The 27,673-nt window shown below is 45.2% G+C and overlaps 1 protein-coding gene across 1 annotated transcript in view; it reads left to right on the top strand.

The window, feature by feature from the left end:
- Nucleotides 1–23,649, top strand: part of NHS (NHS actin remodeling regulator) — a gene marked incomplete at its 5' end in the record, with an annotated part of 263,156 nt that extends 239,507 nt beyond the window's left edge. The window contains 7 exons of the mRNA XM_082485623.1: nt 1,113–1,246; nt 10,388–10,450; nt 12,689–12,881; nt 16,156–16,287; nt 17,548–20,505; nt 21,016–21,142; nt 22,492–23,649. Of these exons, the coding sequence (XP_082341749.1) occupies nt 1,113–1,246; nt 10,388–10,450; nt 12,689–12,881; nt 16,156–16,287; nt 17,548–20,505; nt 21,016–21,142; nt 22,492–23,116 (4,232 nt within the window). The 3' untranslated portion in view covers nt 23,117–23,649. The remainder of the gene's footprint in view (nt 1–1,112; nt 1,247–10,387; nt 10,451–12,688; nt 12,882–16,155; nt 16,288–17,547; nt 20,506–21,015; nt 21,143–22,491) is intronic.
- Nucleotides 23,650–27,673: the final 4,024 nt, after the last annotated feature.

Below are 27,673 nucleotides of genomic sequence, written 5' to 3'. Positions count from 1 at the left end.
AGCGGCATGGGAAGGCAGCTGTCAGAAAATGCCTCATCATTTTAAAGTTACAAATCTCAGTTTTGGCAACTTCCCACCCTCCGCATTTAATGGCAGCTGCGCAGGTTCAGCGGGCAGCTTGGCATGTGCTGCTTTATTTATTTTGCAAATAACGGCGTATAGTGGAGTGAAATTATAATCAGAAATTTACCCTAAACATGTTTATTGCGCCTGACCTATTTCTTCTATCAGAATTTCATTATCTCTTTATCTCTTTAACCAGCAGTAATTAAAACTAAACATTAGATCAGAAAACAGCTATGCTAGCAGCAAACGTTGTTGGCTGGACTGTAGCGGTGTGCATCAGGTGAATCCATCATCCCCTTCCAGCAGCATTCTTTGCAAACAGTAATTATCTGACTGTCACCTAAAATTAGAGATGGGAAGTCCATGAGCATTCTCCCATTCACTTGGAAGGTTTCAGAGACGGGACTGATGCTGGAAAAGGACTGAGTATTGTGAGCCTGTGGGGAAGTCAGTCTCCTCTGGGCCTGGGGCGGAGAGATCTTCACTTTTCCAGGATGATTTCCTCCATGCCAGGACACAGAGCTGCTGCTGCAACAACCTTCATGATATCAAGCCAATGCTGAGGGTATGGTGCTGCCATGCAGCCAGGGAAGGAAATCCTACCTGGGCTGTGTTTCCTTCTTTCCCCTCAGAGAGGTATATTTTGTACGGGTAGAGTGCAGGTGTTACCGCATCCCGACATCTCAGGGCAACAGGAGCAGTAGGTTCCCATTGGGAATCAGGCCTCGGGTCCCAAGCACCTAGAAGGTAGCTCCTTTGTCACCTGGGATAAAGGGTATAAATCCCATTTTGGGGGAATTCAGCTTCAGTGCACATGCTGGGGTGTGTTGTATGAGCGTTGTTCTTCCAGGGGCTTGGATGTCCAGGAAGTGCCTCTCCCCTTCAGTTGCAACAGGGATCATGGTGGGCACTGGTCAGTGGGGAAAAGGAGGGCCTTCACCTTTGGAGTCCACATCCTGTCCGCATCTCTGTTGTGCTGATAATAGAGATCTTTATGTGTTTTTAACACTCTAAAAGATTCATGTCTTCTTTCTCCTCCAAAACAGAACATCGAAGCCGAGGTGATAACAGAGAGCAAAAAGTCCAAGGCCCCATCGCTGTGGTGGCTCCCCCCTTTCCTCCCTTCCCTGCGATCCGCAGTCAAAAGAGGCAAGCGATAAAGGACCGGCACTTGCTACCAGTAAGTCTTTTGTTAGGGCTATCATACACCAGCATGTTATCAGCATTGTGGGACATAAGTGTGACAGTGCTTCCCAAGTGCCCCTACCTCCCCGCCTCAACCTGTGCAGGTAAAATACAGCTGACCTTAAAGACTGATCAGTAGCATAACTCAGGTCGCAGCTTCCTTCAGCCAGTCCCAGGGTGCACATTTCCATTTATAAACCTTTTCTTTTTCACCCGTGGCCAGCACACATATGCAGTCGTTCACACACTCCTCCACAGCCCATCACGTTCTCCACTTCTGCTGTAGGTAGCACTTCCAGGACCCTCCTGTATTTTCAGTAAGTGCTGCAATTTCAGCCCTGGCATTAGCATTGCCAGAAGCCAAGAACTCAAGGGCTCTGAGTGCTGGCTTGAGGTTCACGTGAACGCAGATAGGCTCAGCAGCATTTCTCCAGCTACAGGGAACTACAGTTTCCACGTATGTATGGGCAATGGTCCTGTTCTGCTGTGTCCACCTCCATGCAGGTTTTTTCAGATGCTTCATTTCTCACACGTGTCCTTGCAGCCAGCCAAGCGGGAACTCCAGCTGAAGATCTGGTCCTGTATGTCTGTGCTGACTTGCCCCTGCTGCACTAATTTGAAATCAAATTAGTGTTGACAATATGGTATTTATCATTGTTAAAGGAAACGTACCAGACCCAGAAATTTATCTCCGATTGTGTCCCTAATTCCCATGAGTTTCAGCGGGACTTTGGTACCTCTGTTGCCCTGGGTGTTTGACCCGTGAAAGTGCCATAGCAGCTAAATTCTGCCCTGCGCTAAGAGCCATTGCATTCTTCAAACAAGTTTAAACTCCACAGATCAGCCCCGGATTTGACTTGTAAGTGATGCATATGCCTAATGCCAGCCCTCAGCGTAGGGGTGGATCTGTCCTGCATCTGCTGGTACAGGGACATTGGCATCCGCAGAGATGCTACACCTGTGAGCACAGTATAAGCGTGTAGCCACTGAATCGTCACCTATTTAGCTTAAAAATCCAAGTACATTCATCCTAATCTATTACGTTAACCATATGGAAATACTGTAAAGGTGAAGGAGTCACAGCGTAAAACACTTGTCCTGGGACCAAAACTTTGGCTAGTCAGTCCACAGAAAAAGTTCTGTTTCTCATTTGAAAGCATAAAATGCATGACAAGGTTTCGATTAGTTAGACTGTTCTGGCTTTTTGGCTGGTTATCCGCATATTTTCAAGGCAAGCATCACCAGCACTGCAGGCTTTGAACTGGTTAAATTTGGAGGCCTTAGGATTCAACTGGAAGAAAGTATCATAGAATCATAGAATTAGTGAGGTTGGAAGGGACCTTTAAGATCATCAAGTCCAACCGTTAACCTACCCTGATAAAAACACCACCACTTCTAAACCATGTCCCTAAGCACCTCATCTACCCTTTTCTTAAACACCTCCAGGGATGGTGAATCCACCACCTCTCTGGGCAGCCTATTCCAATGTTTAATAACCCTTTCAGTGAAAAAATGCTTCCTAACATCCAATCTAAACCTGCCCTGACATAACTCGAACCCGTTTCCTCTTGACAGATAGAAAAGAGTTGGAAGACAGAAAGGAGAAACAGGCTTACCTGTTACTTCTTTATAAGTCACCATCAAAGCGAGTGCTATTGTAGTGTCATTGAAAGGTAAAGGAGAGGTGACCCCCCGTTATGCATCAGAGTTAGTTACAGACAATAGTTTGGACAGTATATTGAACAAAGCTCTCTTAGTTAGTATCAGATAGGGAGCGAGGCATGTCTTTTGAAATTGTATACGCAGTGGCGCAAGGCCTGAATCTTTGCTGTGTTTGGAAAACAACCAGTACGTTTTAGACATTACTTCCATCTGCAGAACACAAAATAATAATAAATAGTGAGCAACCCTCTGAGTCCTGTATTAGTTGGCAGAATTAAGTCATGCTGAATGCAGATGTCTTGGCTTTATCAGCAAGTCCACCTTTGCCTTTTCAAGAGGGAAAATACTAAGCTTTGTGCCCACCCATATTGGGCCCTTTTTTGGATGCTGACCAGGCTCAGTGTTCCCCTGAGGAGAAGGAAACAAGAGCTGCTTGGAGGTTGTCATCCTATCGATTTCAAGGCATCTGGCAATGTTCTGCTTTGGTAATTGCAAATACGCCAAGGCCAGAGTACTTCAAAGTGCCTCGACCCATTTCTGCGAGAACTCCTTGGTTGTGGGGCAACTGTAAAAAGAGAGAACAAGGCACGATGAAGCTGCAGATGAATGCTCTGTCTGGCGGAAGGTTAATCAGGGATTTTTACAAGACACTACAACAATGAATAACTAATTGATATTGTGCCAGCGTTCACGACTTAATGATATCATTACCAGAGAAAGTTGAGAGTGCTGTTATTGGCTAGCTCACCCTTTTTTGGCATAAGCTTTTTGACATCTGCAAATGCATATCTGCTTCAGGGGCTGTCGGTAATGTTCAATATCTGATTCCAGTTGATTGTATCATCTCTTTGTCAATGAACTCTAGATATTAAATCCCACAAGAATTTTTATTCGTGGCATAGCAGTCTATTCTGTATTCCACTTTTCTGATGCACTGGGAAGGTATTGGTGAAAGCAATACTAAACAACAATAAAAGCCCCTTTCTGTGTTTCTTAAGAATTAGGAAAGGGATTGCTTCTTATAAATTAGGCAAGGGATCAATGAGAAGCTGGAAATTGTTTTAAAGTTACAGGATCTGACTTTTCCAATATGACCGTCTTAAGTTAAACACTTGCATTCAGGCACTGAAATAAGTGGCTTGATTTTGAGAAGTGTTCAAATGACTACTGTGAGACCTGTCAGAACTATCACTACTGAAAGCTACTGCAAAACAGGTCACCTATGTCTGAGACCAGCCAAAGATTCCACATTTGTCCATTTTGGCTGCTGTTTTTATTGCTACCAATTAGGCGGCTATGAGTTTTTCCAAAGATCTTGCATACTGTAGAGTAAACCTAGAGAAAATCAACCACAATAGACGAAGACTCACTTTTAAGCATGACTATTTTTATAGGGAGGAAGATGCCAAAGTCCCACAGATTGCAAGAGAGACCAAATGAATTCAAGTCCAAAGCGACTAACGCCAGTGTAAACAGGTCTGAAGGGCCATTTTGGACTGATCCATCACAAGGTCATTTTTTGATGGAGAAGAAGTAGACAGCTAGAAATGACTGTGTATCATAGGATCTTTTGTGTCCTGGGCAAGCCAAGTTTGGAGTTAGCTTTATAGTCTACTCTTGTTACAGGAACTGCCCTGATTTATCTGATGAGAGGTCCGCTTAGGCCAGAAGGAGATCCTTCAGGAAAGAGTATAAGAACAGGGCAGGATTTATGCCATATATTACCCCATGATTTATCCTTCCAGTTTCATACAGAAATTGGTTACAGAGCTCCTGAGCCAGAGATCAAATACAGAGTAACAGCCACCAAGGAACCTGTTTGTGTTGATTTTGAGACTTGTTTAATCATTTTTTTTAGCAAATTTACACCTTTGGCCTCAACAGCATCCTGTGACAATGACTTCAACAATCCGTATGAAAATGTATCTTTTGTTTGTTTCATACCTGATACCTCATAATTTCACCACGTCCCTTCTAGTTCTTAGACTGTGAGAAATGGTGAACACTGCTTCCTCATTCCCTTTCTCCTGAGGGCAGACATGATTTGAAGACATGATTTTACTTTCCTATCCATCCCAGTCATTCATTTTTAAAGCTGAAAAACTCTAGCATACTTAGTCTCTCTCTACACAGAAGAACTATACAACCAAACACATTTATGTGTGTCACTCATTTAGGGATTTTTGCCAATGAAGAAAAAATGAAAAGAAAAATAAAAAACAACCAAAAATAATCTGAGGAAAGTACGAGGAAGGTGTGGACTTGGGAAAATGAGGGAAATAGTCTTTACACATGTTCCCATGACAACCCTGCCTGTAGCACTGCTGAGGCCAGTCAGTGAGTGTGAAGATGCTGTGTCATTCCAACTGCATTTCAGCCTTCTCTTTCATTTTCTCTGCATTTTTACTTTCTCTGGTTTCCCCATGTCCACCCAGCCAGGCTCTGAAATCTCAGTGCTCAAGTTCAGAATGTCATGGGGTGATACTTTCTCAAACCCCTCCTGGCACAGCTGTTATAATAAAACAAGGGGGATTGGGCAACAAACTAATGATATTTGGAAATTCATACTCACAATTGGACAAAGTTCAGTGTCCCTTTGTTCATAATTGTACTCTGAGCAGAAATCTGAGGGACAAAGAACCAGGGATAAATCTAAGTGACAAGAAGCAGGAGGTTGTTTTCCAATCGGGCTTTGCATCTCCCTGAGACCTCAGCTAGAGCAAACGTGAAGAGAAAATAACGCATCAGGTAATTTATTCCATCTCCCTGCCATTTCAAAAATATTCTCGATGGTCTGCCTTCGCGTGCTTTGTACAGCAAAGGGGAACACAACTGAATGTACTAACTTTCAGACAGTTTTGTGCTGGAGCTGTACAAAGCCTCAGTAAAAAATAACTGAGTTAAGGGCCAGGCACGAGCTGGGCTATGTACTTTCTGTGAGCAAATCCCGCCCGTAGTTGTTAAAAATAAAACCTGCCTGGCATTATTCATCAGAATGAACTTGTATAGTGCTATTTGTGCAATGAGCCTAATACCTACTACCCTGTATCATGGGATTATTATTTTGTGCCTTCCTCTGCTGGAATGCCGTGTGTGGTATGACTTCTGTCAGAAAACACATCTGATTTTGGTCTTTATCTTGTCAAAACATTGGAGCAGTACATTAATCGTTAAAGGATTGTCAGTATTTTAACAGATCACATTTGTGATGCTCCAAAAGAAAAGAAAACACCTACAAGCAGGTAAAACAAAAACTCGAGGAGAATAAAATATATGGAAATATAAATGTTGGGAGCAAGCAGGTGAGCAGGGCTGTGTTTTGCAGCAGAAATAGCATGGCCAGAAGTATTCCCGTTGTTTGCTCTTCAGCATCAGTTGACTGCCTAAGAAAGCTGCTATACAGATAGAAATTTTAATTTCTAATTAAGTAGTCAACTGTGCTCTGAAAACACCAGAAAGCTGCTAACCTTTTATTAGTATTTCTTCTCCTTTTACCAGACCTTTAATTTTTCCAACATGTAAATCAATACGATTTTCCTTAACTCCTGCAAGTTAATGAAGCAGCAGGAAATGGAAACAGGGAGGTTTCACCCAGGGCCACAGAAAGGAGTCAGTACTTGACTCACACGAATGTGGGATTAAACGCTAGTTCACACTTATTCTGTGTTACCTTTACAGTATGTGAATGATTGCTTTCTAACATGAAGTCAGGATGTGTTGTTAATAACTACATACTATTTCTGTGCTTATGTAGGGTGAAAGCATCTTGCATATATATGTTCTGTTTGCTGCTGGAAATGGACCATATTTGAAGCTTGCTGACGCTGAAGCTACATGCTGATGCTCTGCTCGGGTGGATATCACCCATTTTATTCATGAGGTCATCCTGGGAAGGAAATTTCCCCCACCTGGTGCTATAGAAGCCTGAAGTCAGAAATAATACCAATGCCTTATGAGTTTTGTTGGCTGCAACTTTTAGGCAGCAGGAGTCAGAAATAGTCCTCTGGAGAACACCGCTGTGCTGCTAGCTGCCTCCTGCCCTTGCCAAGGCTATGTCGGCACTGCCAGCACCGGTCCTGTGCTGCTGGGGGTTGTGACTCAGCCACCGAGACATCCTGTGAGATAACATCTTGCCGACATGGTCAAACACAGCTGAGGGGGAAGGAATCAACTCAGCCAGCCCTAAATTTGACAAACATCTTGAGGATAAATGCTCTTGATGAGGCTTTAGCATTCTCAAGCCATCTTTACCTGAAGAAAAATTTGTTCTTTATTCTTGGGTTTATGCTTTTCCCCTCACCATTATGCTGTGTTCAATACGCCCTGTGGACTAACTTTGAAATCCCAGTATCTCCAGTAGTGCTATCACTATAGGTAAGGCAGGCTAGGTACATGATTTAACGCAAATGATGCTTCTTGCACTAGTCTTCCCTTATGTCATGAAGATCCCGAACAACATCTCAAAGCTTTGGGGGCTGGAAAACAGAAGAGGGGCTTAAGTGGCATTTTTGTCCTGTTACTGGTGCATTCATTTCCTCCTCCGGATCTCAGCTCTGGGACAATAAATGGGGCAGGCCCATAAATTGCCAGGCTGGCGAGGCTGCCAACTGCTAAATCACTTCTTTGTCACTGCACTGGTGGTGTTGAAGATTTTCATTCGTTAGGAGGGTGAATCATGTGTCCTGACTTAGGCACCTGCAAGTAACACTAGGCTCTTCCTAAAATCAGTGGGGAGAGTGTTCAGGGGTGCTTCATCTCACCCCAAGTTAGGTGCTGAAGGAAAGTGAGCTGAATTGCCCTGTGGCAATGCTGCTCTCTCTTCCTCTATGGGGGAAGTCTTGTTGACTGGTTCAGACTTGGGCATCTGACATTTTTTCTGTAGTGCACAGAAACCAAAGACTTTCACATTGAAGAGACGCAGAGCATTGAGAAATCAGATCACATGCATATGCAACGAAGATTTTTACTGCAAAGCAGTTTCACGAGCACAATGGCACCTCTGCAACTGAAGTTGATGGGATAGCTGAGAAAATAAAGATGCTCTCATTTGTCAGTGACTGCAGAATAAATCCCTATTCAAGCAATTACGCATCAGTTTGGTTTCAAAGCAGTCTTAGCCCATTAAAGGAAAATGCCTATTTAAAGTATTCTGGCTTTGTATTTAACAGATTGATTATCACCACTGCTGTTTGCCAAGCACACCCACACAAAGGAAATTCACTTTGAAAACTGCCTAACTGCAGATTTGCCCATCAGACCAGAACAGCCTTGGGTATATAATAATAATTTCTTGCTTAATTGTGTGTTTACTCAGGACATTTAGAGATATTCTGGTCTTCTGAGTGAATGAGAACATTTGAAGAGCAGCAGCTCGCTCTCTCCCCCATCATGGAGGTGTCGAAATGTTGGGGCTGCTGCTATATCCCAGCATGCCCCGGCTGCGCAGCAGCAGGCACCACGCAGGAACAGGGAGTAGGTGACCTCGGGACCCCTTGGCAAGGTAGTGGTGGCACTGGCTTTCTCAGGAGCATTGCTGTGACAGCAGGAGCTGAAATTTTGCTGTTCACCTCCATTTTTGTCCTACCTCTTCATGGTGGGAACCTAGCTAGGAAGTTTTTCCTGCTGTGCTTAAACAGGGACCTTAGACTTCGGTACATCAGGTGATGGCCGGGGGTACGTGTAACCAGATGGGTGTTTTCTCGGAGGCATCAGGCAGAGCAGCATGCAGGGGAGGTAGGAAAGCCCTGAACAGACAGGACAGACAGATGTGTAGCCAGACCTTGCTTGAGACCAAAGCTGAGGTCCCACTGTTTCTCCTGGGGAGGTTTGCCCCTGCGTGGCTTGTGCGTGTAGCTGTGCTTAGAGCTTGGGGTGGGAGGTCCCTCCCATCCTCTTCTACTTGAGCGCTGACTAGGACCATCACAGGCCTTTGTGGGACATGGCAAAGAGATTCGTATCCCGAATTCTTGTCACCTCAGCAGCATTTGTCTTCCCCTGTCTTGACCCTCCCCAGAGATCCTCCGACACCTTCCATGGGGAAGTTGAATTTCAGTTCAAATCCTGATCCCGTTAACTGCACTCAATCTGCTCATAGCAGGTGACTGGAAACTCGGCCAGAGGACCAAGGGTGAAATGATCCTTGGGTATCTGAAGAGTAGACTGAACTGGTTGATGTATTCAGTATTTCCACAGCCTTTGTTGCATGAACAGAGGTGTTTCTCCTGTGATAAGGATTTTTCCCAGCTTGGGAGAACTGGTTTTGTACTGACCTGGGTAGAAACTAACCTGCTGGAAATGTTCACTGGAAACAGACCTTTTTTGATTTCCCCCCTCTGCTCTCCTGTAAGGCTTAGGGGCACCTCATTTGGAGGCTTCCCGAGGTTTTAGTCCTGCCCGTGGGACCAGGGCAAAGTAGGAGGTGTTGCCTATCTAGGAAGAGAGTAGGACAAGATGGAGAATTAGGCCTTTTGAGATTCACCACAGCTTTTTTTTGTTTGTTTTGTTTGAGAGAGAAGACCATCTAATGCAAAGTCTTTCAAACAGGTTTGGGGTTCATCCATTACGTCAGTGTTGGTAATGATTGAGAGGAAAAATGTTCATAGGATTATTTGGCAGGTCTGCTAACTAATGCAGGGGGAGATAATAACCCCCACTGAGAAACATCTGCTAGAGCTTTCCAGTGTGATCAACAGGCCTGCTTTCTTTATCTCCTCTTCTGTTTTCTTTCCCATTTCAAAAGAAGTCATCCTTCACTCCTTGGTTTTGAAAACAGGACATTGCAGCAAACCACCCAGTTTCACCAGAGGGTTTTGGAGATGCAGGGATTCAGCGAAACCCAGGATGCTGTGGGCATCACTGTTTTTCCTTTCAAGCCTTATAAAAAGTGACAAAAAGCCAATTGGCCGTTGTTACCCTGACACAACGGTCGCAACCTTAGAGATGTAATGATAACATCAGAAAACCTTAGCAATCAATGTATTTGATAAATCACCCTCAGGACCAGCATTATTTATATTGCTCAAATACCTCATGCAAAAAATTTCCCTTATATTATGAAATAGATCATTTATAATGTAATTGGATACGTACTTTGCACTGCTTCAGCTCCAGGCAGTACACAGTTCGAGTTACCAAATCAATACAAGACATTCTTGGGACAATTTAAGCATGTCTGTACAAGGAGATTGAACCAATTTCACTGCAGTTTTGTCTAATCCGAGTAAGCAAAATCAGCACAGACTTCACAGGGGTCCAAACCACTCTGTGGGCACAGTTGCTTGAACTGCATTTTGTAGAGAAGTTTTCTGTTCTGGGGAACAAACCCATCAGTAGGAAATAGGGTGGAACTCTCAGCTTGTTTTGCCTCTGATGCTAATTTATCCAAACAAAAATGATGTGCTTTTATCAGAAACGTTTTGTGTATGTTTTTAATTTTTTTTTTTTTTTTTTTTTTTTTTACATTTCACGTTTGTAGTTTAACAGCACCCGTTCGCCCTCCCCAATTGAGTGTTGCCACATGACCCCCTGGAGTAGAAAGGTACTGGAAAAACAAGCAATCCTCAACTAACAGCCCTGTCCCACTCTTCTCCTTTCCAGATCCTAACCCTGCCTCTTGCTTGCTTTTCACTTGCTAACTTTACTGTGCTAAAAGAAGCCTTTTCTGTTTTTCTCATGTCAGTAAGACACAATAATGACTTTTTTTTTCCTCCCCCCCCTCATTCATTCTTTACCTTGGATGGGTTTCAGGAGCTCGTGGCCACGAGGCCGCCTCCTCCTATCGCCTCCTTTAGAAGGCCTGAACCGGGACAGACTCAATCGCGTTAGCGATTGCATTTCATTCTCTTGCAATGTTTTTGCCGAAGTGCCCTTTTTCTTCTTTTTTTTTTTTTTCCACCTAAACGGTAAGAAATCGTTGGGGTAATGCCAGCACGACAGCGGGTACTTATTCTCTGGCCATTTGGTGATGCCACTGTTGGGAGAGGAGGAGCTCTGGCAGCCAGGGTCACTTTGCCTGCTTTGTCCAGCGCTTCATTGTCATCCAGGGGAGGAATCGGCAACAAATGCAGCCTGTGTGTCTGTGTGTGTGTCTGTGCGTGTGTGCAAGGGTTGGTTTTTTTTTTTTTCGCATGCATGCATCAAACTTTTTGGGGGGGGGGGGAGTTACCTAGGAAACAAAGTCTTTTGTGCTTGAAGTTTATACGAGCTATTCACGTCTGCCGGGGATCGGCACAAAAGCTGCAGGCAGAAAGAAGGCTGCGATGTTTGACTGAGATCCTACGTGGGAAAAGGGGGTTTTCTGCGGGCGGGAGGAGGAGGAAGCGTGTGTTGTCTCAGGTCTGGGGGTGCTGCGGGAGGTGACGCTGGCGAGGTAAGTAAGTGCCCTCCAACCGTTTAAATAGTAGCTGCCGAGTTAAGATCTTAAATGCTTTTGGGGCCGGGGCGTAAATGCTGTTTGGCAAGCCTGAGACGGTTAATTCCCCCGGGATTTGTGAGGAGCCCAGGCGGAGGAATGGCAGAAGTACAATGGCAGCCCGGGCGTGATCCTGCGGTGTTCAACACCCGCCTGCTCAACGCCCTGCCAAGGAGCCGGGGAGCAATATTTTATCTTCGCCGTGTTTGCTACCGAAACTAAAACTGGCAAATGAAGTGTAAACAGCAGGCATGAGGGGGAAGGCTGGTAGTTAAGCAGCTGGGAATTCAGGACTGAAGAGAAAGCCGGCCTGACAGGGATTGCGCTTCATTTTTAAAAACCGAGAGGCAGACGGATGTCCTGGGCTGGACGAAGAGTTGTCACAGCTTATAGAAGAATGTATTAATGGAAAAAGGGAGGGAAATTAGGCTGAAAAAGGTAAGTGTTTCTCCCCTCCATCCCTTCCAAACAAAACAGAAACTTTTTTTTGCAAACAAAGAGACTCCCAAACCCGAGCGGGTAGTCAGCGCCACATGAAACGTGCTTAATTTATTTCTCTTTTACTTGATGAAATTATAGCGGCTTTGCGAGACAGGGTTTTGTTGGGGGATTTATTATTTCTTCCAAAAGAAAACAAACCATCTGTGTTTCTTCCACGCCGTTTACTTTTCTCTCCATTTCTTTATCTTCTGTATCTAGCGCTTCTCGTAGCATGCTGTAAAAATGTGCATGGTTTCTAAATAAGTCTTTGTATTTCTTCTGGTGGTGGCTACTCTTCTCTTTGGCCACTGTCCCACCACCCTGGCACTGTTAACGCCTGCCGCTTCCCACCACATAGCTGCTGGGTGGCTGTAACTTCTCTCTGCTCACGGTCTGAGTTTGTAAAAACGAAATGCAAATGGTTTGCTGAAGTACGGAGGGGTCATCTTTAAAACTTTGGGCCTTCTGATGCTTGTCCTCCGATGAACGGTTGTATGAGGCCAGTCCTCGCTAGTAATTAGCGGACTCGGGTGTTCAGAAGGTTGCGGATGCAAATGAGGGCCCACATGTCTAACGCTGATGGTAATTGAGGGCATGCATGCAACAGCTATCCATGAATGCAGGACATGCCCCGTCTGATGGAGGAGATGTCCCATAAATGGCACTGTGAATACGCTGACTCGTTTTCAGTATGTTGAGGTATTTTTCTCCTATTAGCAGGATGTTATTTTTCCATTGGAGAATAGCTTATGCTGTGTGACTTAGCTAGAACGGTTCCTTCTTGCATCCCTGTAATTGATTTCTGATCTGTGTGTCTGCTTTGTTTCAAAATTAGCCTTGTGTGCCGGAGTGGGAGACACTGATTTTGAATGTATTCATTTGCAGTCCCATCCACCAGAGGACGAAGATACAGATGTCATGTTAGGGCAGAGGCCGAAAAATCCAATACATAATATCCCTTCTACACTGGATAAACAAACCAATTGGAGTAAAGCACTACCTCTCCCAACTCCAGAGGAGAAAATGAAACAAGATGCCCAAGTGATTTCTTCTTGCATTATCCCCATCAATGTCACTGGTACAAATCTCTTCTATTTCTTTTTGTATTTATTGCATGGTTCAAGGGAGGTCAAGTACTTATTTTGTTTAATTTATTTGAAGTCACGGGATTGTGCAGTCTGGGGTCAAAGACCCTAGCTTGAGGATTGAGTTTCTGGAAGACAGTGGGCTAAATTCATCCCTCATGCGCGACCGTTGGAGTCACTGAAGCCGCATCTAGGATTAATTTGGCCCATATTTTCAGAGTCGTGTTTTACAGTATAACATAACACTGGTTCCCTGTATAAACAATGTACTTTTGTTGTGTATATAACCTACAGTCTGTGTTTACAAAGACCTCAAATAACTTTTTGAATGTAGCTGACTGAAATAATGCAGAAAGCCACCAAAATTAATCATATGATTATCATGTGTAGCAGGAGAAGAGAAACTAGAGAATGTAGGCTACTATTTGCAGTGCTTTAAACATGTGAGGCATGACTGTGTAGCATGCAAACCATCGCTCTGAGATCTCTTTACATGCAGCTATGCTGAAGGTATAGTAATGGCATTTTCTTTTGTTTCTATAACATTTGGATACGTTTGACTAGATTTATTTGAAAGAGAAATTGTTTATAGAAGCAGCAGGTATATCACTTATTAAATGTGATAGATGACTTATTTCCAGAATCAAAAATCAGGCTGTTTTTCTCTTTCTCTTTTTCTCTTTCTCTCCTTCCAGAGGGCTATGGTAAACATAAAGTTGATCTGAGTTTTCCTCACTAATATTTCGCACCAAGTTTTGATTAATGTAAGAGCATAAAGTTGGCTGATTTCCACCATTATGGACTTGAATATGAACAATCAGGAAAAAAGCAGGGAGCTTTCAGTTAGCCTTCATCCCCCAGAGAAAATATTTGCATTTAATTCTATTTTCCCAATGACTGGGGGGGGGGTTGGGGAGGGGGTGGAGGTCACAACCCCTCACATCCCGTTGCTTGTTCCCGTGTCTATCCGTGGTGCCCAACCTTCCTGCGAGACTGGCTGCGGGGTTCACCGCGGTGCTGGGGAGGGCTGTATGCCCACAGTCCAGCTTCAACCCCCAGCCGAGGGGCTCTGGGCTTTTGGGCTTGCAGCACGTCTGTCCTACAGCGTCACAGTGACAAGTCCCCATCAGCTGCATGAATCCTCCTGGTGACAGCAGCAGAGTCCTGGTTGCCCTCCGCCCCAGCAGCGGAGGTGACATTACACCGTGCTGCCAGCTCTGCCCACCTGGGGAGGTGGCAGCCAGGAGCGGGTGTCCCCGCCACCAGGATGGTGCTTCTGGCCAGCCGGGGCCGCGTGGGAGGAAAGAGGCCACCCAGCAGAGCTGCCTGCATAGACCCTGCCGGTGGGGAGCCCGGCTGGTTGAGGTGGCAGGTTGGGCACTGCCGATAGAAATCCCCACAGAAAGTCATAGATAGTGTGGCACGTTTCCATGAAGTAAAGCTGGTGTTGAAATGATGCTCTTTCTAGATTGACTATAGGACCCTAACCGCTGCTGTAGGCTTTCTAACATGGCTGATGTCACCTAATGCAGTTCAGAGGAGAGTTAGGTCTGGGACCAATGTTAACTTTTCCAGTAATAGCCATTTTTGCCTAGACTCCACCTGCCATACATTGGAACCAAATTTCCACTGATCAGTTTTACAGATCAAGAATGGTATGTAATCTTCTGGATGTTTATGTGTATCATTCTCATTAGCACTAATGGGAATAATTTGTATGCGTCACGGGGAGGATATACCCTCTTCCACTTTCCTCTTGGAGATGACCCCCGTGCATCTGGCGCACAGAGCATGTTCGGCTAACTCACGGTTGCTGGAAAACCAGCAATGATGCTGATTGATTGATTGATTTTTTTGTTTCAAACAGTTTGCTTTCAGTTCTCTGTTTTTGTTTTTTAAGCTTCTCCCAACCCTGAGAAATGTTCACTTTTTTGAAAATGACTGTTGTTGGAGTTTACGGCACTTTCGTTCCATATTAAAGAAAGTTCTTCCTCTGCTTATTCCAGGGGCATTGGTGGTTACAGGACATCTGTCTGAAGCCTCTATTTCACTGTAGTAGATTTCAAGAAGAACTTTTACAAGAAAGTTACTTTTTAATGTTTTACATTGTTATGTAGTGTAATATGTATGTGTATGTCTGTGTATAATTATGTTTTCTATAATTATACGCTATTAAAATAGAGCTTCTTATCAGGATTTTTTTTTTTTGTTTTCCTTTTGTTCGGTTTAGTTTGTTTGTTTTTCTTAAGATTACAAACCACTGTACCAGCAATCCTTATGTTAGTGTTTTTATGGACCTGGCACATTTTTTCCAACCTGTCCCACGTCAACTTTAGAGAGCACAGGTGTACAGTTGTGTGAAAAGCCAGCGCAGATGGGCACTAGTCTTCTGGTGGGCCTCCTTTTAACTTTGCTTTGGCAATACAGTGTAAAAAACAAAGTGAAAGACGCTTCCCTGTGCTAATGCCATGGAAACATAAAGAAAATGAGGAATTCCTGCCTATTCTGTGTGGCCGTGGTCATAAATAAGGGTGCCCATGAAGTTGGGCTCCTAAATCCAAACTGAGGATCTTGACTGACTGCGTGACCCCATTCCCAGAGTGGACTCCCGCACAGTGCTGAGCACTTGGGAAAATCAGGCCACTTACTGATGCACGCAGATAAATAGCAGCTGCCCGTTTATGTTACCCTCGGCCATGTGTGATCATCATGAAGAATGCTCTCTAAACTTGCACGGGGACTTGGCCCCATTTTAGCTGTCTCCTTCCTTTTTGAAATGTTAGCCCCCTTGGCATATTGGTCTCCTAAGAAACACCCAACTACTGCAATATGGTGTTATACACTTAAATTGTTTTCATACGCTTAGTTGCTTGAAATAAGTCAGGCTATAGCTGAACAGATTACTCTCTGCAGACAAGTTACTGTCATTGTCGCTATGACAGATGGATAAATAGCTATAAGAAAGATGCCCTGTTACCAAGAGCTCTCAAATCTATTTTCCTTTCTGATTTGCTTTTCTTTTTCTTTTCCTTTTTTTTTTCTTTTTTACTCCTTCTGTTTTTTTTGGCAGACCAGGCTGCTGAGGGGGAGCTGGAATTAGATGTAAAACTGTGATATACTGTGATATAATTTACATAAGAGCTACATAAGGGCTCCCTTATGTTTATTCACAGGCTTAATCCAAGCTCACATACCTCCACTGTGTTCCAGCCATGAAAATTTGTTTACTATTTCTAAAGGCTAATGAGACCTATTTATGGGTTGCAGGAGTTGGTTTTGACAGAGAGGCTAGTATACGCTGCTCTCTTGTTCATTCACAATCTGTACTACAGCGGAGACGAAAGTTGAGGAGGAGGAAAACCATCTCTGGCATCCCCAGAAGAGTGCAACAAGAAATAGGTGTAGTATAAATACACATCTTCCGTAGATAGCTTTCTAACCAACTTAAATTGCAGGGATATGAGCTGGTAGCCAGCCTTCCAAAGAAACAAAACCTCGGAAGTGTAAATGCTTGTGGAGTTTGGGAATGATGTGGTTTGTTTTTTTGATTTACTACAGTAAGCAAAGCTATATTACTCCATACGGCCTTGACGGACCGGGGGCCTTACCGAGTAATATAGATGTACGTGTTCAGCTCTTATCGTGTAAATGTTAATCAGTTCTTTTTTTTTTTTCATTTTATTTCTGTTATGAACCCATAGTTACGTGCATAAAAAGTAACTAGATTAAGTGAAAGTTTTTTCTTGCATGAGGGGAGCTTAAGGTAAAGAACTGACAGATGTTGCTCAGCAAAGTGATGATGAGCTGTCACAACAGCTGGATAACTCAGTCAGATGAGCAGTTGGATATCCGTCTTACAAACAGCTGCTGGTACCCTACAGAAAACTTTGCTAAATGTTCCTTTTATTTATCACACTTGCCCTTGATTCCTTCCTTTCATTCTTTATTGCCAAGGATATTTGCCCGAAATTGAGTGGCTTACCTCAGGTTTTGTCCCAGGTAAATTAGGAGCAACTCGGTTGAGGGCAAATCCAGTGTAAAATTGGTATTAACCCAAAACAAAACTAACGGGATCATTATTTCTCAACGTTCATCTGCACCTGAAGATGGCTCTGGTATCTCGATCCGTTGCTGTGAAACTTGATGGGAAGCAGAAGGAATGTGTTTGTCATAGGGAATAAGCAACCAGAGAACCTATGAAAGAAAGATCCTGTTGCCTTGCAAATATTCTTGGTAGTAAAGAAGCAGCTAATGGAAATTCTGAACAGACAGGTGGTCAAAATAGAATTATTTTTAGAAGCTCAGGGAGTGTTTTGTCCAGCAGCCACTCCCGAAAACTGCCTTTAACTAGTTCAAATATAGTGACAAAAACGGAAAACTTAATATTTATCTTAATATTTACCACAGCAAGATCAGTTCTGTGTGAGATCACATTGCAGAAATAGGAGAACTGAGATCACATTGCAGGACTGGGAGAATTTCCCCACCTCACTGGGATGAGGTCTGCCTTTATAGCAAAGTTAAATTTGGTCCAATGCTCAGCAAGATTAAAAAAAGAAAGAGTACGGCAGATAATGCTTCTTGGGTTGCTCCGCGGGTCGTCTCGCGCCAGGAAATGTGGAGCTGACCCCTGCTCACCCGGCTTTCCGTGTGTCCTAGATTCAGATGAGTCGCCGGTGGCGAGAGAGCGCAATGTGATTGTGCATGCAAACCCAGACTTCTCTGGCTCCAGCAGCAGGAGGTCGGGGACCCGGGACTCGGAGTGCCAGACGGAAGAAATCCTGATAGCTGCTCCCTCCCGGCGGCGGATCCGTGCCCAGAGGGGGCAGAGCGTCGTCGCCTCCCTCTCCCACTCCGCCGGCAACATCTTGGTGCTGGCGGACAACGGGGATGCCGTCTTCGCTGCCGCTGTCAGCAACCGCATCCGCTCGCGCAGCCTTCCTCGCGAGGGCGCCCGGGCCAGTGAGGGACATCAGGATGCCGCCACCAAGAGTGCAGGGTACGAAGCGGAGCGCTTCCTAGCCGGCCAGGAGAGGATCCCGAAAAAGGGGAAGGAGGTCTTGAGCAAGCAGGGTTCACAAGAGCACCAGCCCATTGGTTTAACTTGTCCTCAGCACCTGCACAGCCCCGAACACAGCATCGGCGAGAGGGGGAGGTCGCGGCTGTCAAGGATGGCAGATTCGGGCAGCTGTGAGATTTCGTCCAACTCGGACACCTTTGGGAGCCCTATTCACTCTATCTCCACGGCAGGAGTGCTGCTCAGCAGCCACATGGACCAGAAAGATGACCACCAGTCCTCCAGTGGCAACTGGAGCGGGAGCAGCTCCACGTGTCCCTCCCAGACGTCTGAAACCATTCCTCCTGCCGCCTCTCCTCCGCTGACAGGCTCTTCGCACTGTGATTCCGAGCTGTCGCTCAACACCGCTCCCAATGCCAACGAGGACTCCAGCGTCTTCATCACAGAGCAGTTTGGTGACCACGTGGACAAGGTCAGGGGCCACAGGGCAAGCTCCTTCACCTCCACCGTGGCAGATTTACTGGATGACCCCAACAACAGCAACACAAGTGACAGTGAGTGGAACTACCTGCACCATCACCATGACGCCTCCTGTCGCCAGGACTTCAGCCCCGAGCGCCCGAAGGCCGACAGCCTGGGATGCCCCAGCTTCACCAGCATGGCCACCTACGACAGCTTCCTCGAAAAGACCCCCTCTGACAAGGCAGACACTAGCTCACACTTTTCTGTGGATACCGAAGGATACTATACCTCCATGCACTTTGACTGCGGTCTCAAGGGTAGTAAAAGCTATATTTGCAACTATGCAGCTGCGGGCTCCGAGAGCGGCCAGACCGGCAGTGTGACCTCCAGCCTGGCTGACTGTGCCTGGCAGGAGTGCGTGAGCCACAGGAGGCAGGGACGGCAGAGCATCTCGCTGAAGAAACCAAAGGCAAAGCCAGCCCCACCAAAACGCAGCTCATCTTTGAGGAAATCAGAGAGCAGCACCGACCTTCCTGACAAGAAAGAACCAAAGATCGGCAGTGGGCAGCATGTCTCTCACACCACCAGGGAGATGAAGCTGCCCCTTGAGTTTTCAAACACACCTTCCCGAGTGGAAGGCCCCAACCTGCCGGCCAAGCAGGAGCTGCCCTGGGCAAACCAGGGTGATGGCGGGTTAAAGGACACTCCATTCGACACCGCCGATATGCCCTCCTTTAAAGACGAAGGTGCTGAACAACCTCACTATGCAGACCTCTGGCTTCTGAACGACTTGAAATCCAGCGATCCTTACAGGTCCTTGTCCAATTCCAGCACCGCTACGGGTACTACAGTCATAGAGTGCATCAAGTCACCGGAGAGCTCCGAATCCCAGACGTCCCAGTCCGGGTCACGAGCTACCACCCCATCCCTCCCCTCTGTTGATAACGAATTTAAGCTGGCCTCCCCTGAGAAGCTGGCAGGGTTAGCTTCCCCGTCCAGTGGATACTCCAGCCAGTCAGAGACACCCACCTCTTCTTTTCCGACGGCTTTCTTTTCGGGACCCTTGTCTCCAGGGGGAAGCAAGAGGAAGCCAAAAGTACCGGAGAGGAAGTCGTCGCTACAGCAGCCGCTCCCGAAAGATGTCACCGCCTCGGTGAGCAAAGACCTCGAACTTCCGATTATACCTCCTACTCACCTCGACCTAAGTGCTCTTCACAACGTCTTGAGCAAGCCCTTCGCTCACAGGCACCAGCTGCATGCCCTCAGCCACGGCAAGCAGAGCGCCGTCGGTGAAGCCCTGCACCCCAGCCCTCCTTCTGCCCTCGCCATCACGCCCTCCGTTCTCAAGTCTGTCCACCTGCGGGCAGTCAACAAGCCTGACGGAGGGAAACAGAAAGGCAGTGCCCCAGACCTGCTATGCATACAGGAGACCGCCTTGATGGCGACCGACGTTTCTCCGGGCAAAATGAGGCCACTCTTAGCTAAGAAACCAGTATTGCGCCAGTACTCCACAGAGGAGGCCATAATGTCGTACATCGATGCTTCCCCAGCAGAAGCAGCGCCCGGAAAGCCGCCTTTAGAGAAAAGCTCCTCTTTCAGTGGGCAGAATAGCTGTGAGCGAGAAGCTGTAGCTTCAGCGGACGTGGGTCTGGTTGACATCAAACCCAGGAAGGACCAAACACAGCTGGCCGCCGAGCACTTGCTGGAGAGCACTCTGAATCAGATGTGTGCTGTCTCTGCGGATGGGTTTCAGAAGGGCTCAGCTGTCCTCGCAGGTGACGACGAAGGAAAGAAACCCAGCCAGGGAACAGAAACAGAGCACAACCTTCTGCAAGCACAGGCTCAGCCAGAGCTCTCCATAGGCGGAGAGGGGAGGCTGGAAGCTGGGCCTGGGGGCAAAAGCCCTGGTGAAGCCGAGGGGGCAGCCATCAGCAGTCAGCTTAAGCACCAACCCAATGTAAGCCACCATGTGCCTGGGAATATCGGCTATGAAGCGGAGGCGGCGGCAGCGAATTCATCCGGCGAAGCGAGTTGCAAGCAGGAAAACGATATCACATCAGGTATCCCAACCAGAAGTGCCTCTGATGACAGCAGGGTGGACGAGACAGCGGGCAGCGTGGAGGAGCTTTCACTGAAAGGTCAGTTGTGGTCTCTTTCTGTGTTATACCCAACCACGCGGCCTCAGGCGTGAGCGGTGGTGGAGTCAAGAAGCAGGCTGGAGGTGCAAATCCACATGTAGGTTTAAGGACAGAGCCCCCCTCCGCCACGATCTGTTAGCTGGCTGGCCAGCCAGCCCAAAGATATTTTACGCTCTTTCAGTGTATTCAGAGCGTATTTCTCTGATGTTTATTGCCTCCCTTGTGCTGCATTTCAGATGAAAAGAGAAAAGGGAGGAGCGCTAACCCTGGGTACAGAGGAGCCTTATTATCACAGCCACACAGTAAACAGGAGACCCTGGTTTCAGTCCCTAGCGGTGCCCCCATTATGGGCTCCAACATGCAATGTACATGATGTTTAGGTTAGAGGATGAAGTCTGTACGGAGGTATTGGCTGCTCGGTTGTGAACGGAGCTAGAGCCTAGTGTGGGTGGTGCTGTTGCAAAGCGTGGTAGGGTCTGACTCATGGTGTGGCCTCTTTCCTTGTTTAAGAGTCTTCTCCAAGCGACGAGTCCATCATGTCTCCACTGAGTGAGGAGTTGCAGGCTGATGCTGAGGACGTCTTTGTGTCTCCAAACAAACCCCGCACTACCGAGGATCTGTTTGCAGTCATTCACAGGTGACCTAACCCTGCGGCAATGGGGAATGGTAACATGCAGCCCTGCACAGTCGCCCACTAACAATAGCTGCAGGATGGTTATTCGATGGTTAAGTCTTGTCCTGAAACTACCTTCTTTAGTTTATTGGGTTTAGTTTTCTAAAAGGCAGCTTTATTATATTCTGGTGTATATCCCCATGCCATGTGTAGGATGCTTTACAGATAACAACATCAGGCCGTTCTCTCTAACATAAACATATGTGTCTCCAAAGAAAACTACCCGCAGTGGTTCCTGCCTTCTGCCCACTAGCTCTGTTCTGGTCAGTGAGTTGTTGTAGCGAGAATGATGAGAAGGCATCTCTTCAATGTAAGAGTATTTTGTATTCAGCTGAAATTTGCAATCACAGCTGAAATTACAGATTTCTGATATTGAATAGGTTACATTGAGTATTATTATTACCTAAAAGCAGCCCAGAAGGCCAACCATATCCTGGGCTCCATCAAAAGAAGCATGGCCAGCAGGTCAAGGGAGGTGATTCTGCCCTTCTACTCCGCTCTGGTGAGGCCCCACCTGGAGTACTGCATCCAGCTCTGGAGCCCTCAGCAGAGGAAAGACCTGTTGGAGCAGGTCCAGAGGAGGGCCACAAAAATGACCAGAGGGCTGGAACACCTCTCCTATGAGGACAGACTGAGAGAGTTGGGGTTGTTCAGCCTGGAGAAGAGAAGGCTCCAGGGAGACCTTGTAGTGGCCTTCCAGTACCTAAGGAAAAAGGAGGGGAAAGCTGGAGAGGGACTTTCTACAAAGGCATGTTGCAATAGGACAAGGGGTAATGGCTTTGAACTAAAAGAGGGAATATTTAGACTAGATATAAGGAAGAAATTTTTTACGCTGAGGGTGGTGAAGCACTGTCCCAGGTTGCCCAGAGAGGTGGTAGATGCCCCATCCCTGGAAACATTCAAGGTGAGGTTGGACGGGCCTCTGAGCAGCCTGATCTAGTTGACAATGTCCCTGCTCATTGCAGGGGGGTTGGACTAGATGACCTTTAAAGGTCCCTCCCAACTCAAACTATTCTGTGATTCTAAGACTCTGTATGCATTGTCATCTTTGTAAAGAGCTGATTGTGCACACATTGCTTTGGAAGAGCTGGGTGAGGTTGAGAGGGACTGTGTGGCTCAGTGCCTCATTCATTGCCCAAGAGCTATCACAGCTTAAAGTGCTGTTAGTCACTGCTAGCCTCCAATATTTGATAGAGGAATTATGAGAACTCTAACTACTTTGAAAGCACGGTAATCTGTGAAACTCCAGACCAACATTAAGTGTTATTCTACAAAGATAATATATGAAGGAGTGCTGTTTTGTGTTTTTACAGATCAAAAAGGAAAGTTCTTGGGAGAAAAGATTCTGGAGACCTTTCTGTAAGGAACAGATTAAGAGGTTCATCTGGGACTAGCAGCCAGCCCCCTGCCAGCAGCACACTGCCCACCAGCAGTGTGCCACCAGCCGGCAGCGTGGGCACTCCCATAAGCAGTCAGAGGTCCCCTGGGCTTATATACAGGAATGCCAAAAAGTCCAACACATCCAATGAGGAGTTTAAACTACTGCTCCTTAAGAAGGGCAGCCGATCCGATTCCAGCTACAGGATGTCTGCCACGGAAATTCTGAAAAGTCCTATTTTGCCCAAGTCTCCCGGAGAGCTGACGGCGGATGCCCCTCAAAGCTTAGAGGAGTCTCCCCCTGCGGTGAGCCCCGATGCATTGTCTCCGCTCTCCCCCTGCTCCCCCAGGGTCAACACGGAAGGGTTCTCCTCCAAGAGCTTTCCCATGTCAGCATCTTCGAGGGTGGGGCGCTCCCGGGCACCACCGGCAGCCAGCAGCAGCCGGTACAGCGTGCGCTGCAGGCTGTACAACACGCCGATGCAGGCCATCTCCGAAGGAGAGACAGAGAACTCGGACGGCAGCCCCCACGACGATCGGTCTTCTCAGAGCTCAACATAGGCTGCACAGGCACCAGGGCCAGGCTGCCGACACCACTGGGGCTCTGTAAGGATGTGAATATAAGAGGCCAACGCTGTAGCAGTCAAAAAAAAGAAAAAAAAAAGAGAAAAAGAAAAAAATTGCAGGGCAATATCGATGCTTAAATGTGTTTGTGTTTGTAAGACGCTGGGGAAACAGAGGACTACAGCTGTAGCTATTTATTAAGTTACATTTTCTAAAGTAGGAAGATATGCAATGTCTGCTCTGTTTTCTTTTAGCTTCATTTGGTTTGTCCCACTCTCATTTCTGTTGTCACTGTAGAGTTCAAGGCTATACACGTTCCATAGAGTTAAAAGTGACTTTTGGGTGTTTTTTTTTTCTCAAAGCTGCCCACCTAGAAACAAATCCCTCACTGTAGTGCTTCCCTAGGGAGAAAAAAAAAAAAAGAAAATGCTCTTGAGGATTGGTATTTTTCTACACTAAAATGAGCTGAAACAAAATTTAGAAGAAATTAAGAAAACATATGTAAATACCATATTTTTGATAAAAATTTGTAAATAGAATTATCAAAGAAGTGGACATGTGGCAAACGATTTACTGCATAACAACTTTGTTTATAGAAGACAAAAGAAGTCAAATGTAATAACTGTATTCTGTGAATACCATTTTCATATCAAACATAAAAAATTCACATGGCCACCGATAACCACTTTCAGTGCGACAAGCCCGAAAGATGACATTGAGCAGTGGAAAGGAGGAATTCTCTGCCTTAGGTGAGGAAATGGAAAGGCTGACTCTGATGGGATTAAAGTAACCATTTGTCTTTCTAAGGCAGCTCCAAAGAAGCTAACTGGAAAGCGCAGCCGGGAGGGTTATGGTGAGGATCGGTGGGGAAGGCGAGCGTGCTCCCGACAGAACAAAGTCGTGTTTGATGCAAAGCCCCAAAGGGTCCCATCCCACAGCCTCCCCTGGGCCTTTATTCTAGCAGGGATCACTTCAGAGAGGAGAGAGGCGAGAAGAAATAGTACTTAACTTTCATATCCCTATTAGGCTATTGGGATGCATAACACGGTCATAACCTGGTAACTATAATCTTTAAACACAATTAGTTTCTGGTTTGTAAAGGAAACAAATAAATTATAAGCATGCAAGAAGCGCTTTCGATTTATCAGTAAATATCCGCGATGAGTTTTCAGTGAAGCTTTCTCTTTGTGCTGATGAGATTCATGCTACCTAAATATTTACAAAATGACACTGTGAAAACGTAGCTGGGAAATAGGTATGTGTATGCATTATTTATATTCATTGCTGAGCTGGGAAGGGGAAAGCTCTGGTTCATTGTGCCAGCCACGTACAGTTGGGATCTTGTCTGGGTTTACCAGAAATGCGGAACAGGGTGGGGGACTGGGGTGGGGTGGGAAAGGAGACAAATCAAAGCAGCTGCTTTGATACCAATGAAGGCAGGGAAATAAAAGCTGAATTACTTGAAGTTACTTGAATTTTCTTGTCTTAAAACTGCAAGAACGTGTACTTTTAAAACTTAACCCGTGAGTCGCTTTATACTTTTAATTTTTAAACAGAATAAAACTAACAGGCCTGATTCTCCTTTGGGCTTTGAGCCACCATGGTTTCCATTGATGTAGCCCCGTCCGTGCTACGCGGAGAAGAAGGCCCTCTTTGTCCAAAATTGATGCAGTTGGTGTTGATTGCCATAGGAAATGGTTTGGAGTAGAGGAAAGGTTAGTGCAGAGAAAATAGTGCGAGGAGGAATGTGGTGTGCAGTGGGACAGGTCGAGTAGGATGGCAGAAAGAGCGTACTTTGGTACTAAAGAAATCAACTAAAAGCTGGCTTTAAGCATAAGTAAAGGATAGGGAAGCAGGATGTGTGAAATGGGTTTTTACTAGTTTTTTTTAGCTTTTAATCATGTAATGCATAAAGCTGAGAGTTTTTAAAAGCGGGAAAAGCGTGTTTTAAAGAGGAAGGTTCTACCTAAAACTGTTACGATTTTAAAGAGTCTGAGCAAGTCAGAACGGTTTAAAAAATCCCAAATGTTATTCCCCATAAGGTTCACGTCTGATTTTGTCTAGCGCTTACCACAAGAAATATATTATTCAGGGTTTCCTACCGTCCTCCTGTGTAGCCTGGTTACGTTCAGTGTGCGAGGTCAAGTCGCTGTGCATGTGGTACGTGCGTTGGGAAGAGGGGTGGTCCGTCAGCTGAAGAGCTGCAAATTCGGGAAGTCTAAATAATCTAAAAGTCTAAAATAGTTTTCAAAAAGGTAATGGGAGCAAAGTTTTGGAAACAAAAGGCTAATCACATTCGTAGGTTAGTTAACAAAATAAGTCTGAACACAAGTGAAATGAATGAATGAGAATGTTTTAAGAGGAAACGTTCAGCATATAATATAACAAGCCACTTTCTGGAGAACACGAGTAAAGGAAGTTTAAATATTGGGCAGAAAATCCTTAGTTTGTCATCTTCAGTCATTTTCCTTAAAAAATTTACCAGGAGCCCTTTTACAATATGTTTAATAGTCCTGAGTTAAACAGTCATTCAAAACTGTAAGGAGAATAGCTGAATTACTTTCACGATATCACTTTTTATTACCAATCAATGATTTCATAGAGACCATAAATAAATATATATACACACTAAAAAAAAATTTTGACTAGAATGGTGAGGCAATACTTCATGTACGAAATGGCCACAGAACAATCCCATTAAAATGTAGTCTTTCTTCCTGTGTTTAATTTCCTAGTTTATATTTAGCAGATTGAAACCCAAATAAAGACAGATTCTAAATCCACTCTGAAGAAAAGAGTTCGTAAGAAACGTGGGAGTCAGAGGAAAACGAATGTCAGGGACTCCCATAGTGTTGCAGGTGTGCAATTAAGGCACCGGAGGACAAGCTGTAGAGAGAAGGGAACATCACTCACCTCTTGAGACAGGGTACGGTACGTGCATCAGGTAACTGCTGAACCGTCATTTCAACCTACTGTTCCGTTGTTTGCACTGATGTTATGGAAATGATTTCTGAAGTTATACAGCTGTGTGTTCTGAAAAATAACATTTCCCCCCCCACCCACCCCCCTTTTTTTTTCTTTCTTTTTTTGTTTTGTTGTGGCAGCATAGAGGACATGGAATAGTTGTAGCAAATAAAGCATATGTTTGCTTTTGCCAAAGGTCAGTAATTGAGTGCATTTGCTGCAATGGTGGCAGATAGAGAAATACTGTAGGTTATGACTTAAAGAATTTAAAAAAAAAAATTAAGAAGGTTACAGTGTAACTATTTTGGTACTAGCACCAGTTCATGCTGGCAGAAAAGACAATGGTTTATGGACTTGCATCCATTTTGTATTTTTGTAATATTTGTAAATACGAACTTTTTAAATTGTTGCAAAGATGGTTTCTTTTGTAAAATGTTTTCAAAGTTTACATTAAATCCAAGCCTTTGTATATTTTAGAGCTGTGCAACACTTTAAGTCTTGTATTTATTTTTAGTAAAAACGGTGACAGTTTCATTGTGAACCCCTCTCAAAAAATGTGTCGGAAAAGTTTGATTACCTAGAAAGTGTGTATAGAAACTGCAAATAAACGTGACTGCAATTAAATCACACCTTCTCTCTCCTATCTTGTAATGAAATGTGAAGTCTGATCTACAGACTACGAATACACTATTTCCAAAGGTAAGTCTCAGTGCATTACACATTTCAACCATGTAGTCGTGTTTTCTCTTAAAATTACATTTTGTTATAAACTGAGTAAGGGGGAATCTGTATCCAAACTGTCATTGACTTTAAGTGGAATTTTCCCCACAAGTACAATTTTGCCAGAATATAAAGACTGCTGAATTTGCCACACGTCTTTTACATGTAAGAAAAAGGTAAGGGAAAGGAACCTGGGATGAATACCGGTGGCAAGATGGCTACTTTATCTTCAGCTAGAAAACAAAACAAATTGCAATACTTCAGACCCAAGGCATAGAGAATCCAGTGACTAAACCTTATCAGATAAAGCAAGCCATAGGCAAAAGGCAGGCCATAAATTACGAACACAAACTTAGAAGTGCAAACACTATTTTAAAATGGTTATCAGGAGGTTGAGAAGTCAGGACGTGGAAGCTAAGTGGTTTAAATGATAGCCTCTGCAGGTCTCTCTGAAAATTGCATACCTGCAGGAAAAGGGGAGGGGAAGATGGGCATTGTGAAACTCTGGTTTCAGCTGTCATTTTGTCAGTAGCTTTGCAACACTGCACTTGGTATTTAAAAAACACATATGGAAAAAATAAAGGTGAAATGCATAGGGCTGGTGCCTTAGAGTGAGTGGAAGAAATCAGCTGTGGGGAGTGCTACTGGGCTATCTGCAATCACACTTTGCAAGGATATGAGGATTGCCCCAATGGGTGCAGTCCTAGAGTAGTCTCCGAGTGGAATCGGTTCACGTAACATTTGGTTTAACCAGATGGTAAAGCAGTTAAAGATTATGTAGATAATTTCCTGTTGGATTGTGTGCCTTTCCCAATCCAGAAATACAGATAAGATCTATAGGAAGAGCTTAGCTGGTAGAGGCAGGCACAA

Source organism: Vanellus vanellus, assembly GCF_965231255.1.
Source record: "Vanellus vanellus genome assembly, chromosome: 1".
In the NCBI taxonomy this organism is placed as follows: domain Eukaryota; kingdom Metazoa; phylum Chordata; class Aves; order Charadriiformes; family Charadriidae; genus Vanellus; species Vanellus vanellus.
Note: the sequence above shows the minus strand (reverse complement) of the source record. Positions and strands in the feature narration are given on the sequence as shown.